The sequence below is a fragment of the Rhinopithecus roxellana genome, chromosome 12, assembly GCF_007565055.1.
Source record: "Rhinopithecus roxellana isolate Shanxi Qingling chromosome 12, ASM756505v1, whole genome shotgun sequence".
Taxonomy (NCBI): Eukaryota; Metazoa; Chordata; class Mammalia; order Primates; family Cercopithecidae; genus Rhinopithecus; species Rhinopithecus roxellana.
Window position 1 is genome coordinate 105,490,095 of NC_044560.1, and position 14,792 is coordinate 105,504,886.

The 14,792-nt window shown below is 53.0% G+C and overlaps 1 protein-coding gene across 1 annotated transcript; it reads right to left on the reverse strand.

Moving 5' to 3' along the window:
• Positions 1–1,969: 1,969 nt before the first annotated feature.
• On the reverse strand, positions 1,970–14,393 carry GPR4 (G protein-coupled receptor 4). The gene is made up of 3 exons (XM_010377471.2): positions 14,261–14,393; positions 13,876–13,939; positions 1,970–4,013 (listed from the first exon to the last, which is right to left on the reverse strand). Exon 3 carries the CDS (start codon positions 3,186–3,188, stop codon positions 2,100–2,102), a length of 1,089 nt encoding a protein of 362 aa, XP_010375773.1. The 5' UTR covers positions 3,189–4,013; positions 13,876–13,939; positions 14,261–14,393; the 3' UTR covers positions 1,970–2,099.
• Positions 14,394–14,792: the final 399 nt, after the last annotated feature.

Below are 14,792 nucleotides of genomic sequence, written 5' to 3' on the forward strand. Positions count from 1 at the left end.
ATTCCCTACTCAACAGCCCATGGGATACTGTTAATACTTAAGTTAAATCACCTTCATCCTCTACTGAGAAACCCCTCATAGCTCCCATTTATCTCAGATTAAAAGGCAGAGTCCTCACTGGGACTTACATGGCCCTACATGACCTGCTGTCCCCTCTCCTGTCTCATTTCTCCTTTCCTGTTATCCTCCCCACCTCCGCTGCAGCCACACTGCCATACCTGCTATCTTTCAAATTCAGACAGTCTATTATTATTATTTGAGCTGGAGTTTTGCTCTTGTCGCTTAGGCTGGGGTACAGGGGCACAATCTCAGCTCACTGCAACCTCTGCCTTCTGGGTTCAAGCAATTCTCCTGCCTCAGCCTCCTGAGTAGCTGGGATTACAGGCACCCACCACCATGCTCAGCTAATTTTTTTTTTTTTTTTTTTTTTTTTGTATTTTAGTAGAGACAGGGTTTCACTATGTTGACCAGCTGGTCTCAAACTCCTGACCTCAGGTAATCCACCAGCCTTGGCCTCCCAAAGTGCTGGGATTATAGGTGTGAGCCACCATGCCCGGCCGAAAATTCAGACACTCTCCAACCCCAGGGCCCTTGCACCTGCAGTTCCCTCTGCCTGAAATGCTCTTCCCACGACAGCCACAGGGCTGAGTGCCGCACATCCTTCAAGTCTTTGCTGGAAAGCCACCGCAACAAGCCCTCCTCTGCCCTCCTTATTTAGATCAGACTCCAAGTCATCCTCTATCCCCTCAACTGGCCTTACACAGAAAAATGTCCCCTTCACATTTAGCAATTCCAAACATTACATATTTTTTATTTACTTGTGTATGGCGAGCCCTGTGAAGGCAAGGCCAGGCTGCCTCAGTCATTGCTGTATCCCAGCCCCATCCAGCACAGTGCGCTACATAAACCTCTGTTGAATGAATGAATAAATACACGGCCGGGCGCAGTGACTCACGCTTGTAATCCCAGCACTTTGGGAGGCCGAGGCAGGTGGACCATGACGTCAGGAGATCGAGACCATCCTGGCTAACATGGTGAAACCATGTTTCTACTAAAAATACAAAAAAATTAGCCGGGCGAGGTGGCGGGCACCTGTAGTCCCAGCTACTCAGGAGGCTGAGGCAGGAGAATGGTGTGAACCTGGGAGGCGGTGCTTGCAGTGAGCTGAGATCGCACCACTGCACTCCAGCCTGGGCGACAGAGCGAGACTCCGTCTCAAGAAATAAGATAAAATAAAATAAAATAAATACCCTTTCCTCTTGTCCCAAACCTTCTTCCCAAACCTTCCTGCATCACTCCTCCAGGCAGTCTGCCCTTATTGCCCTTCACTTGAGTTCTGACATTCTCCGTCTTCATCCTCAGTCCTGACTTGGAGATCGCTGTTTATCCAGAAACTGAGAATTGCTGTCTTACGTTCTCTCCCCTGCATGACCAGGGGCTTTACAAACATAATGACTCTATATCCGCTGTGTTTCTCCTTCCACTTTCTCCCGGAGTCACAGACTTTTATCCACTTGTTGGAAAGAAAAAATCTAACCTTCTCTATTTGTCTTTATTTTCTGGAAACCAAATGTTTGACTTAATTTATCTGGCCAGACATGGTGGCTCACATCTCTACTCCGAGCACTTTGGGAGGCCAAGGCAGGAGGATCTCTTGAGCCCAGGAGTTCAAGATCAGCCTGGGAAACATAGTGAGACTCAGTCTCTACAAAAAGTACAAAAATTAGCCAGGCATGCTGGCGCACATTTGTGGTCCCAGCTACTTGGGACGCTGATGTGGATCTCTGGAGCCCAGGAGGTGGAAGCTGCAGTGAGCCACGATTGCACTACTGCACTCCAACCTGGGCGACACAGCGAGACCCTGTCTCTAAAAAAAATATTTACTCATCTCCTCATCCAGGAGGCCTTCCACAACTGCCAAACTGTGATGGCATCTGGGAGCACAAAGGTTGACCAGCGACACACCAACCTCACTCTTCCTAAGTTCTTGTATTCTTATATTAACACAGCCCTTTTTCCATACAATTTGCATACACCAGACCAGGAGAGAAGGGACTAGGATGAGAGGGGAAAACTGGGGGTTCTGTGCCACGCGGGGTTCACTGTGCTGGTGGCAGCATCTTCAGCTGCACCTGGTCCCCCTGGGAGGGCGGAGTGGCCGCCCAGCCGCCAGTCATGGCCTTGGCTGTGCTGTTCCTCTTGGAGGTGAGTGGGGTCTCCAGGGTGAGTGAGGCGTTGGCCATCTCCTGGGGCTTGTCGCTGGCCAGAAAGCGGAGCAGGTTGTGCAGAGCCTTGGCGACGTCGCTGCGGGCACCCTCGTTGACCAGACAGTAGAGGATGGGGTCCGCCACACAGTTGAGGCTGGTGAAAGCCAGTGAGCTGTGGTATGCAGAAAAGACGCGCTCCTCGAAGCCGCAGTCCCAGGGTCGGCCCAGGTAGATGGCGCTGCGGGACAGCAAGAGCACGTGATAGGGCGCAAAGCAGACCAGCACTATGGCGATGAGGCTGAGGGCCAGCCGCTTGATCTTGGCCTTCTCCTGGCGCTCGGTGGACACGCTGCCTCGCACTGCACGCAGGATGCCCCGGTACGACAGCAGCATGAGCGCCCACGGGAAGAGGAAACCCACGAAGACCCGATAGAGGTTCATCCAGGCCACCCAGCCTTCCATGGGGAACTTCTCAAAGCAGAAGGTGTGATTGTAGCGGTCTCGGAAGAGCTCGTCATGGAACAGGGGCGCCGAGTTGGCGCCCAGCTCGGTGGCCCAGACCACGGAGCTCACGGCCACGGCGGTCTTGACGCGGCGCAGGCGGGCGAAGCGGAGTGGGTGGGCCACGGCCAGGTAGCGGTCCACCGAGATGCAGCACAGGAAGGCGATGCTGATGTAGATGTTGGTGTAGAAGATGAACCCGAAGAGCTTGCAGGACCCGGGGCCGTGGATCCAGTTGTCATGGTGCAGGAAGTAGTCGACCCACAGCGGCAGGGTGCAGATGTACAGCAGGTCGGCGATGCTGAGGTTCATCAGGTAGACGCCCAGCTCGTTGCGCTGTTGCACCTGGCGGTAGGCCGCCCACAGAGCCAGGCAGTTGGTGGGCAGCCCCACGCCGATGACGAAGATGTAGAGGGATGGCGGAAAGAGGTGGTCCACAAGTGAGTCCACGTGGCAGCCCTCCCACGTGTGGTTGCCCATGGTGGGCACTTCGGCTTCTGGGGCGCTTCCCCTGGCCCACGGGGGCTGTGGGGCCACGGGGAGCGGGAGGCCATGGGGCCCCCGAGCCCCTTCCTTGGAGGCTCAGGGGAACATGGTGGGATGTAGTCTACAGGGAAGAGTTGAGGTTGGGCAGGCTGGGCTGGGCTGGGAAGGGCAGAGCTTGAGAGCGAAAAGTTGGAGGAGGGATGGAATTATGACAGGAAGGAAGTCTGGAGGATGATGAGATTACTAAAGTGGTTTGTCAAGGAGGTTATGTATAGAGTTAATCAGGGTGTCAATGAGGGAGTATAGGGGTGACACAAAAATTGGTCTTGGGGAGTGTTTATGGAGGGGATGAAAGCATCGCTGGGCAACAGTGAGAAGGAGATGTTTGCAGGGCAGTTAGGAAGTATGTGTAGCCATACTGAAGTAATAATGGCGGGGGGATGTTCTAGAAGACACAGGAAATACATGAGACAGCGTTGAGATAGGACACAGGGCAGTTAGGGAGTGTTGAAAAGTCCAGGCAATGTGGGTGGGAGTGGTGGCATTTCCTAGGACCCCAGAAAGAAACAGAGACAAGGTCACTAGTAAGGAGAAGGTTCTGGAAAAGGAGATGTCTGGCTCAGGGTGGACAAAGACAAAAGGCTCAGTTTGGGGACTGCAGGAAGGAGTCTTAGGAAACAGGAAGCAGGTGAGTAAGGTCTAGATCAGAGATGAGTTTGGGGACAGAAGGGAAATTTGAATGGGGGAGGGACTCCAGATTGGTCCTGGTGGGGGCTGAGAGATTGGGATGAAGTCGGTTCACCGCTGACTTTGCAGTGCCTGTTGGGAGAGAGGACAACAGTGAGGGAGTTACGGACACTCTGACCTTCTTCTCCCCACACTCCTCACCATAATTGCTGTGGACTGCAGAGAGTGGACACCCCAACAATGCCTACTTGAGCCCCACCCTAAGCAACCACTCTCTGAGAACACAGATTTGAGGTATCAGGCATATTTTTCCCCTGATAGATGTTAGAATACTCAACTCAGGCCAGGCACAGTGGCTCATGCCTGTAATCTCAACACTTTGAGAGGCTGAGGTGGGAGGATCGCTTGAGCCTAGGAGTTCAAGACCAGCCTGGGCAACACAGTGAGACCCAGTCTCTACAAAAAGGAAAAATAAAAATATTAGCCAGGCGTGGTGGTGCTTACCTGTAGTCTCAGCTACTGGGGAGGCTGAGGTAGGAGGATCACTTGATCCCAGGGGATTCAGGCTGCAGTGAGCTATAGTCGCACCACTGCACTCCAGCTTGGGCAACAGAATGAGACCCTGTCTCAAAAAAAAAAAAAAAAAAAAAAAAAAAGGTTTGGGTGCAGTGGCTCACACCTGTAATCCCAGCACTTTGGGAGGCCTAGGCGGGTGGATCACGAGGTCAGGAGTTCAAGACCAGCCTGGCCAACATGGTGAAACCCTGTCTCCACTAAAAATACAAAAGTTAGCCAGGTGTGGTTGTGTGTGCCTGTAATCCCAGCTACTCAGGAGGCTGAGGCAGAAGAACTGCTTGAAACCAAAAGGCGGAGGTTGCAGTGAGCCGAGATCATGCCACTGCACTCCAGCCTGGGCAAAAGAGTGAAACTCTGTCAAAAAAAAAAAAAAAGAAAGAAAGGAAAAAAAAGAAAAAGAAAAAAGAAAGAAAGAAAGAGAGAGAGGCCGGGCGCGGTGGCTCAAGCCTGTAATCCCAGCACTTTGGGAGGCCGAGACGGGCGGATCACGAGGTCAGGAGATCGAGACCATCCTGGCTAACACGGTGAAACCCTGTCTCTACTAAAAAAATACAAAAAACTAGCTGGGCGAGGTGGCAGGCGCCTGTAGTCCCAGCTACTCAGGAGGCTGAGGCAGGAGAATGGCGGGAACCCGGGAGGCGGAGCTTGCAGTGAGCTCAGATCCGGCCACTGCACTCCAGCCCCGGTGATAGAGCGAGACTCCGTCTCAAAAAAAAAAAGAAAGAGATTTCAGATTTTAGCACTTTCTTGCAGAAGCCCTGTAAAACTGGCACAGGTATCACATCATGCTTCAGGAAATGCCAGACTAGTCTGACTCTATCATGTCACAGACAGAGAGAAGGGGCCCAGAGAGGCTGAGTCACCTTCCTAAGGATGCACAGCATGGAAGCAATAGGACCAGGGCTGGGGCCAGCCTCCCACTCCTTACCCAGGAATCCCATTCTTGTCAACAAGGATAATAACAGCAAATGTCAATCGAGCCCTACTACATAGCAGATCCCATTCCAGGCATTTTTACGCATATTATTTCTTTTTATTTATTTATTTTTTTGAGACAGGGTCTTGCTCTTTTGTCCAGACTAGAATGCAATAGCATGATCACAGCTCACAGCAGCCTCGACCTTCTGGGATCCCAGTGATCCTCCTGCCTCAGCCTCCCAAGTAGCTGGGAATACAGGCATGCACCACCATAGTGTAGATAGAGGTCTTCCTGTGTTGCCCAGGCAGGCCTTGAACTCCTGAGCTCAAGAGATCCTCCCCTGTAATCCCAGCACTTTGGGAGGCCGAGGCGGGTGGATCATGAGGTCAAGAGATCGAAACCATCCTGGCCAAAATGGTGAAACCCCGTCTCTACTAAAAATACAAAAATTAGCTAAACATGGTGGCACGCACCTGTAGTCCCAGCTACTTGGTAGGCTGAGGCAGAAGAATCGTTTGAACCTGGGGGAGGTGGAGGTTGCAGTGAGCCGAGATCACACCACTGCACTCCAGCCTGGGTGACACAGTCAGACTCCATCTCAAAAAAAAAAGAAAAGAGAGATCCTCCCACCTTGGCTTCCCAAAGTGCTAGGAGTACAGCAGTGAACCACCATGCCTGGCCGATTTATGGATATTACTTCACTGAAATTTTCAGGACTCCCATGAGGAAAGTAGTTGTTCTTCCTCTTTGACAAACTGAGGCACAGAGCTGTTCCGAGACCTGTCCAAGGTCCTGATGTCTAGAGTGCGGCCATTGCCGCTCTCAGTCCTCGTCTCCAGCCTGTGCTTCAGTTTCCACCCCAGAATAACTGGACTAGCTAGATACAGTGGCTCATGCCTGTAATCCCAGCACTTTGGGAGGCCAAGGCAGGAGGATCGCCTGAGGTCAGGAGTTCGAGACCAGCCTGGCCAACATGGTGAAACCCTGTCTCTACTAAAAATACAAAAACTAGCTGGGTGTGGTGGCACATGCTTGTAATCCCAGCTACTCGGGACGCTGAGGCGAGAGGATTGCTTGGGCCCAGGAGGTAGAGGTTGCAGTGAGCTAGCACCACTGCACTCCAGCCTGGGAGACAGGAGACTCCGTCTCATAAAAAAAAAAAAAAAAAAAAAAAAAAAAAAAAAAAAAAGAAGGCCTGGCACGGTGGCTCACACCTGTAATCCCAGCCCTTTGGGAGGCCAAGGCAGGCGGATCACCTGAGGTCGGGAGTTCAGGACCAGCCTGAGCAACATGGAAACATGGAGAAGCCTTGTCTCTACTAAAAATACAAAATTAGCCAGGTGTGGTGGCGCATGCCTGTAATCCCAGCTACTTGGGAGGCGGAGGTGGGAGAATTGCTTGAACCTGGGAGGCGGAGGTTGCAGTGTGCTGAGATGGTGCCATTGCACTGCAGCCTGGGCAACAAGAGCGAACTCCATCTCACAAAAAAAAAAAAAAAAGAATAACTGGACAGAAAAGGGTCCTGGGCTGCCAGTGGGGACTGGGAACCAAAGCTGCAGAAGAGTAAGGGAAAGGGGAGAGTCAGGAGTTGCTGGGAACAGTCAAGGTCAGGGAGCATGGGGAAGCCCTGGGGTTAGCGCCAGCAGACTCCTCCCTCAGGGACCACTCCCTTCACTGTCTCTGCCCTTCCACCCCCCAATTTTCCTGAGTGAGAACCTTGAGCCCGCCACCCACTTTGTTCTGGGAAGATCTGCACACACAGGGTAAAGGATATTCATGGACCAAGCCCCTGTCATCAACCCCAGAGAGAAGCGGAGCCAAGTCCAGAGTCACAGGCAGCTTCAGGAGCCATTCCATCCAGGGATCATTTGGTTTAGTTATTTTGGATGTGAAGTCTGTTTTTTTTTTTTTTTCCCAACAAGATCTTAACCAGAAACCAATCTAAAACAGTGAAAAGGGTGAGCTGCTAGCTGCTCTGGTGAAACGAGGTGGGGGTGGAGTGGCCACCTCTGAAGAATCCCCAGGATGCACTTTTAAAACATTTTTTTTTTTTTTTTTTTGAGATGGAGTCTCGCTCAGTCGCCCAGGCTGGAGTGCAGTGGTGCGATCTTGGCTCACTGAAAGCTCTGCCTCCCGGGTTCACGCCATTCTCCTGCCTCAGCCTCCTGAGTAGCTGGGATTACAGGCGCCCACCACCATGCCTGGCTAATTTTTTGTATTTTTGGTAGAGACGGGATTTCACCTTGTTAGCCAGGATGGTCTTGATCTCCTGACCTCGTGATCCACCCGCCTCGGCCTCCCAAAGTGCTGGGATTACAGGCATGAGCCACCACACCTGGCCTTAAAACATTTTTAAAGTGGAGTTTAAGGTGAAGTCTATTGACAGATGAGGAAACCAAGCACCACAGAGGGGAAGGAAGGAGGTCCATAGGAGCCTCCCAGATGCCAGAGCATCTTTCCATGGCAAAGTCCTCTCGGCTCCACCTCCCCAGTGCTTCCTGAATCTGTGTGTGTCTCTCTCAAACACCTGCCACTGTCCACTCTGCGTCAGTGTCAGCGCCATCGCTCGCTGGGATCATTGTAGTAGCATTACCCTTGCTTTTCTGGGCTGCTACTCTGACTTCCTTCAAATCACTTCCCATATGGCAGCCAGAAAGAGCTTTTCTTTTTATTTTTTGAGACGAAGTTTCGCTCTTGTCACCCAGGCTGGAGTGCAATGGCCTGATCTTGGCTCACCGCAACCTCTGCCTCCCGGGTTCAAGTGATTTTCCTGCCCCTTCCTCCAGAGTAGGTGGGATTACAGGCATGAGCCACCACGCTGAGCTAATTTTGTATTTTTAGTGCAGACAGGGTTTCTCCATGTTGGTCAGGCTGGTCTCCAACTCCCAACTCAGGTAATCTGCCCGTGTTGGCCTCCCAAAGTGCTGGGATTACGGGTGTGAGCCACCGCGCCCAGCCAAGATCTTTCTAACATGAAAATCAGCTCTTTCTTTTTCTTTTTTTTTTTTTTTTGAGACAGGGTCTCACTCTGTCATGCAGTGTTGCAATCTTCACTCATTGCAGTCTTGACTTCATGGGCTCAAGTGGTCCTCCTACCTCAGGCTCCTAAGTAGCTGGGACTACAGGTGTGTGCCACCACACCTGGCAAATTTTTCTATTTTTTATAGAGATGGGGTTTCCCCATGTTGCTCAAGCCAGTCTACAACTCCTGGGCTCAAATGATCTTCCTGCCTTGCTGGGATTACAGGCATGAGCCACCGCACCTGGCCTAGTTCTTGTTACTTCCCTGCTTGGAACCCTCCAGTGGCTTCTAAATGGACTTGGGGTAAAATCTAGACTCCTCATCTGGAGTCACAAGGCTCTGTCTGACCTGCTGGGGCAGCCTAGCCATCTCACCCACCTCTCCTTCCTGCCTCAGCAGGCTCAAGGCCACTGACCTTCTTTCCAGCCTCAAACCTTTGCACATTTACCATACTCTCCATCTGGAATGCTTTTTTTTTTTGGAAACAGAGTCTTCCTCTGTTGCCCAGGCTGGAGCGCAGTGGCACAATCTCGGCTCACTGCAACCTCTGCCACCTGAGTTCAAGTGATTCTCCTGCCTTGGCCTCTCGAGTAGCTGGGATTACAGGTGTGCACCAGCATGCCCAGCTAATTTTTGTGTTTTTAGTAGAGATGGGGTTTTACCATGTTAGCCAGGCTGGTCTCAAACTCCTGGCCTCAAGTGATCCACCCACCTTGGCCTCTCAAAGTGCTAGGATTATAGATGTGAGCCACTCCTCTTCCTTCAGATAGCCTGAGTAGCTCCGTTCCCTCCTTCACTTCCTTGGGAGTGCCTCTCCACTCAGTCCCCGAATCTCCCCTGCCCCAGGACCCTCTCCTCACATCACCTTGTGTCTTGTTTGTGTCTGACTGTCTAGAATATGTATTCCAGGAGAGCAGAGACTCTGTGTGTCTTGTTGACTGTTGTATCCCTAGCACCCAGGATAGGCCCAGCATACAGTAGGTGCTCAATAAATTACCAAGGTCATGGTCAGGGAGCACGGAGCCATTTGCCAATGGCAGAAACCATTCCAGAAGCTTTGTAGAGGCCAGAGGCATGGAGTAAAAACACATTCTCTGCCCATGAGGCTGCCCCACCCCACCCCAGGCTCAAACAAGGGCATGGGGAGGAGGGGGAAGGGAGGGGGAGGAGTCAGTTCCCAGGGGAAGAGGTGGACAGGGGAGAGTTAGAAAGGGCAGGATCTATCCGCTTCTTAATTGACTTTGAAAGGTCAGGGCTGAGTCCTGCTCAGTAATTCCTGCCCCCTGTGGGGTCCTCAGCGGCCGAGCTGCCTCCCTCGCCTCAGACTCCTGGGCAGAAGCTTGTGGGTCCTGTGGAGACGGAATGGGTGGGGGCGTACTCTGGGCTGGAACAGTGCGATCCAGTCCCTCCCTTCCATTAGAAACCTCCCACCCAGACCAAGTCACTCAAAATATCTCCCTCCCCTCTCCTCTGCCCTCTCTCTCCCCATCTCTCTGCCCCTAGTCTCTCCCTTCCTCCTGTGACATTTAGAGAATTACGTCTCTAGGAGCCTCAGTTTCCCCTTCTGTAAAAGGGGGCACAGCCTTTATACTCATCACATCACAGACTGGAACGTCCTTGCAAGAATGTGATATCAGCTCCATAGCGTGCAGGATTTGAACAATTATTATTCCACCGGGACTAGGGGGTTGAGACAAGAAATGAACCAGTTCTTCATGGCAGGAGGCACCCACCGAGGGCTAGAAGTCCCCTTTGCCCTACTTTCTGTCAACCCTCAGGGCTCTGCTGACCTAACTGGGGGACCATGGCAGGAAACATTTCCGCCAGCCAGCGGAGGAAATACACTTCCCATTGCTAATTTCCTCGAGGGGGAACCGGTCTAGCTCTCACCACTCCTTCCTCCCACCCCTCCTCCCCAACCTGCTGGCATCTTGGGGACGGTGGACATGGGGGGAGGGGTGCCCAGACAGCCCTCTCTTCTTCCCCACATGAGATCTGCCCAACGTGGAAACCCCAAAAGTCAACATGGAACGTCAGACTCTTAGAATGCCACAGTGCAGCCGACGTGTATGTGACAGCTGGGGGTGCGAGGCTATTTTTGACCCCTTCCTGGTACAGATGGGGAAACCGAGGCCCGCGGTAGCAAGGCAGTTGTCTAAGTCACTTGATGTCTCAAGACTGGGCACACCTCCTGTCGCTCTTAACTAAACAGCTTCCCTTCCCCTGAGGTTTTTCTCTTCATTCTCTGAACTTCTGTAATTTTTCTCAAGTCTTTCCGAGCATCTCTGGCCCCTCTGAGAACCTACTGGAAGGTATGACCTTCTCCCCACAAAGAAAGCAAGCGACCTTCCATCACCTGCTCCCCATAACCCCATTCCCCTTCCAGGACCCTCTCTGGTTCTAAGTTCTGCCCCTTACTTAGGCTCTGTTGAGGGGGTGAACCCCCAAATCCCACAGTCCACAAGAAGCTCCCCTTGTCTGTCCCACAGGCCCCCACTTCTTGGGTCCCTGCTGGCCCCTTCCAGAGGGTTGGGGGGAAGAGAAATATACCCGAGTGGAGCAATAGTGGGACAGGAAAGACTAGGAAGACCCAGCCCCCTGCCCCACTTTAGCAGCCTCGGCTGCTGCATCCTGACAGCCACCCCAAAACCCAGCAAAGCTGAAAAACTTGGAGGATTTCCAGGACAAGAGGGAGAAGTGCTACAGCCCCCGACATCCCCCAGCACCCCTCAGCTCACTCACCGGCCTTGTCCCCGATGCCACCAGGGCTATCTCACCTCCCCCTTTTCCTCCTCTGTGGGCTCCTGCTCCCCCGCCTTCCCCCAGCAGCCCCAGGGGACCAGCCAGCTCCGGTCTGCTCATTAGGGACGAAATGTGATCACCGGTCCTCGCTCCCCACCTGGTGCCCAGGCGGCCGGCGGAAACCAGGGGGCAATCGGGCCACCCTAACCGCCCCACTGCACCTCAGTATCCCCGTTTCAACCGAGGGGGTCTCTGTGTCCCCCACACCCACACTGCCCATTAGGGACACCAGTCCTTAGACTGTCTCTCTGACGTTCTAGGTCCCTACGGCTCTGCAATCTTCAGGTTCTATCCTTAGTTCACTTCGCAGTTGAATGTTCTATTATAACATTCTAGAGCGTTACTCTTCTTTCATTCTATTTATTACATCGTGGCTTTGTAAGTACCTACCCTAAGTTTCCAATATTCTAGGAGTGTCACATTCCAAGATTTGAAAGTCCTATTGTTAGAACACGTTATGATTTTTTTAAGCATTCTATGACTTTCATAATCTATTATTAAACCGTCAGTGATTTTTATCTTTCCCCAGCAAACAGGAATACGTATTTCCCTTTTCTCTTTTACAGAAATGGGAACGTACACTAAATACGGTGAGCCCCACTTCCGTTTCTTTCCCCCCTTCTCTCGCCTGCTTTTGAACATTCCAACAGCCTAATTTCTAAGATTGTGCAGAATTCTAAGAAACTATGGATTCACAGAGGGAAGAGAGGGGCGTGTTAGTCACCACCTCCACCTGGCTCCTAAATTCTCACCACCTGGGGGTGACATGAGATATCCAGGCCGCCTCTCTACCCTTTCCCTAGTGGGCCTAGCCTCAGCCCTCCCCGCTCACACCAGCTGAGTTATTATTTGTCTAGACACAAACCAAATTATAGGCCCTGTCCCCGAGGGAACGGTGGGCTCCAGGCGGAGGGTCAGGAGACTGAAGCTGGAGTTAATCCCAGTTCCCCTCCACCTCCCTCCTTCTCTTCCCGAAACTCCACCCCTTCCACCAAAACCAACTCTTGCCCCTCTCCCTCCCCACCACCATGGTTTTAGAAATATTTTCTCTCCTCTGCTTCTAAAACCCTCCCTTCTGGATTCCAGCCATTTCTACTCACCCTGGCATCTCTCCCTCCTCATTGAGAAGACCTCTTTCCCCAAATTAATCCAACTTAGTGGTAGAAGAAGCAGCCAGCTCTCCGGATTTGGGCTTTGGTTGAAAACTGGGGTCCCAACCCTCCAGCCTGGCACTGACTCACTGTGGGGACTTCTGCTGTTGGGCCTCAGTTTCTCCATCTATAAAATGGGGGCAGGGGGAGTTGGCCTAGGTGGCTCTGCAAACCCTTTCCAACTCTCAACTGCCATCACTGAAATGTACCAAGATTTCAACACTCCTCTTTTTGGATTGAAGGACTCCAGTATCCCCAGGACTTTTGATTGGAAGGATCTGGAATTTCCAGGCCTCCCCTCTGATCCTTCTTCCATCTGGGCCCTTCCATTAAAAGATGTTCATGTTCAAGGTTCTTGATCATATGATTCCCAGGGTTCCAGGGGCCCCCATGGGTCTCTCATCCTCTTCAGCTGGGATTCCCCCAGAAAAGAAAACCTCCTCATCCTCACCCCAAATCTGAAGTCAAGTTCATCTACAGAGACAGATCTAGGGGCGGGTGCCCCCTTGGTGGGTTCAGGAGGAGGGGGGCTGATGATGGGCTCTGGAGGGGGCACTGGGGAGTGTGGCCCCATCTTCTCCACTTCTGCCCCAAACAAATTCCCCAATGCACATCTAGCCCGAGTGCGCACACACACATCCCACAACCGATGCCTCCCAGACATTCTAGAGTTGTTCCTCAGCCTAGTTTGGGAGGAGGGGTTGTCCAGTTCCAGGGGTGAGAGTGAGGCGGAAGCAGGAAAGAGTTAACGGTGACCCAGCCAAATCCTGGAAGAGAGGAAGTAGGGGAGGAAGTTCACCCCCCAGCCAGGAATTCCTGAAATTGGCGGGCGGGGTGGGTGCGACTTCAGGGGCAGTGGGGTGGCTCCGGGAAGAGGGCGCTGGGGTCATGGTGTCACTTAGAGTCCTCCTGCCCCAGGTCACAAGCCTCCTGCCCTCTACCCGACTCCCAAGCAGCTTCCCAGTCCAGAGGAAAGTTCCGGGATGCGGAGGATTTGGAAGGAGAGAAGACAGAGCAGAAGGTGCCAAAACAGGGTTATAAGAGATGGAGAGACAGAGACAGGGCAATAGAGAGAGACAGAGAGACATGAAGGGAGAGAGCAAAGAGATACACAGAGACGGGGAGAGATGGAGATGGAGGCAGAGACATCCACAGAGGTCCCACAATAGATGGGGGAGAGGCAGAGGCAGGGGCAGAGGGAGGTGGGACCCAGAAACAGAGAGACAGAGACAGACAGAGACAGACGGAGACTGGAGAGGCAGAGATCAAGAAACTGACAGAGACATCCAGAGACACAGAAAGAAAGACACGTCCAGAGGCAGAGGGACCACAGACACAGAGACATCAGACGGGAGTTGGAGACAGACGCAGAGCCAGGGAGAGCAACAGAGGGGGCGGGCACCGAAATGGCGCGGGAGACTGAGGCAGCCCCCGAAGGGGCGGGGAGGAGCGGTCCCGCCGCGAACAGGGCAACCTAGTGAGACCTCGCAGCATCGCGGGGGCCGAGGAGGGCCCGGCACTTACCTGCGCGCGGCGGCTGGACGGGGCGGGCGGTGGCACGTCTCTCGGCTGCGTCCGGATCTCCGGTCTGAACGACGGCGCGGGGACCCAGCGGATGCCCCCGCGGGGCAGAACAGCGGCTACTCCTCCCGGCCCCCGGGCCTGAGCCGTAAGCTGAGGCCCCGCCCTGGCCAGGCCCGCCCCCATTAACCCCACCACTGCCGCTGCCCCTTAACCCCTTTCAGACTTCACCCCATTCAACGCCTCCAGCCCCGGGTGAGGCTCATCTGCTGCTGGAACACCCCCTAGTCCTTCCAAGTCCCCAGCTGTAAGGTCCCCTCTCTCGAACCACACACCCCCAACTTTATCAGGCCCTCAGCTATGGGAAGAGGAGGCCCCCGCTACTGACCTTCCCTGAGTTGAGCCATTTCCTCCCTTAGAGACCCCAGGCCTCAGTCATTCATCTTCTGGCCATTAACCTTCTGCATCTTCCACCGCTAGGAGGGGGAGGATAAAGGGTTCTGTTAGGTCCCCAACTCCAAAGTCAGGGCCACCCCTAGAAGGAGCTCTAGGGTTGCACTTCCAGCCTGCCTCTTGGTCAGACCTCAGGCTAGTGACATCTCCGTGCCCCAGTTTCCTCTTTGAATCAAGGTGGTCACTCATGGTGCCTGCTTGCTTCCTTCCTTCTTTTCTTTGCTTTGCTTTGCTTTGCTTTGCTTTTTTCTTTCTTTTCTTTCTTTTGAGAAGGAGTCATGCTGTGTTGCCCGGACTGGAGTGCAGTGGCACAATCTTGGCTCACTGCAATCTCCACCTCCCAGGTTCAAGCAATTCTCCTGCCTTGGCCTCCCGAGTAGCTGGGATTACAGGCGTGCACCACCATGCCCGGCTAATTTTTGTTTTTTTTGTTTTTTTTTGTTTTTTTGAGACGGAGTCTTGCTCTG

Coding starts and splice junctions, on each gene's coding strand:
- GPR4 (XM_010377471.2), bottom strand. CDS start 3,188: ATGGGCAACCACACGTGGGAGGGCTGCCACGTGGACTCACTTGTGGAC.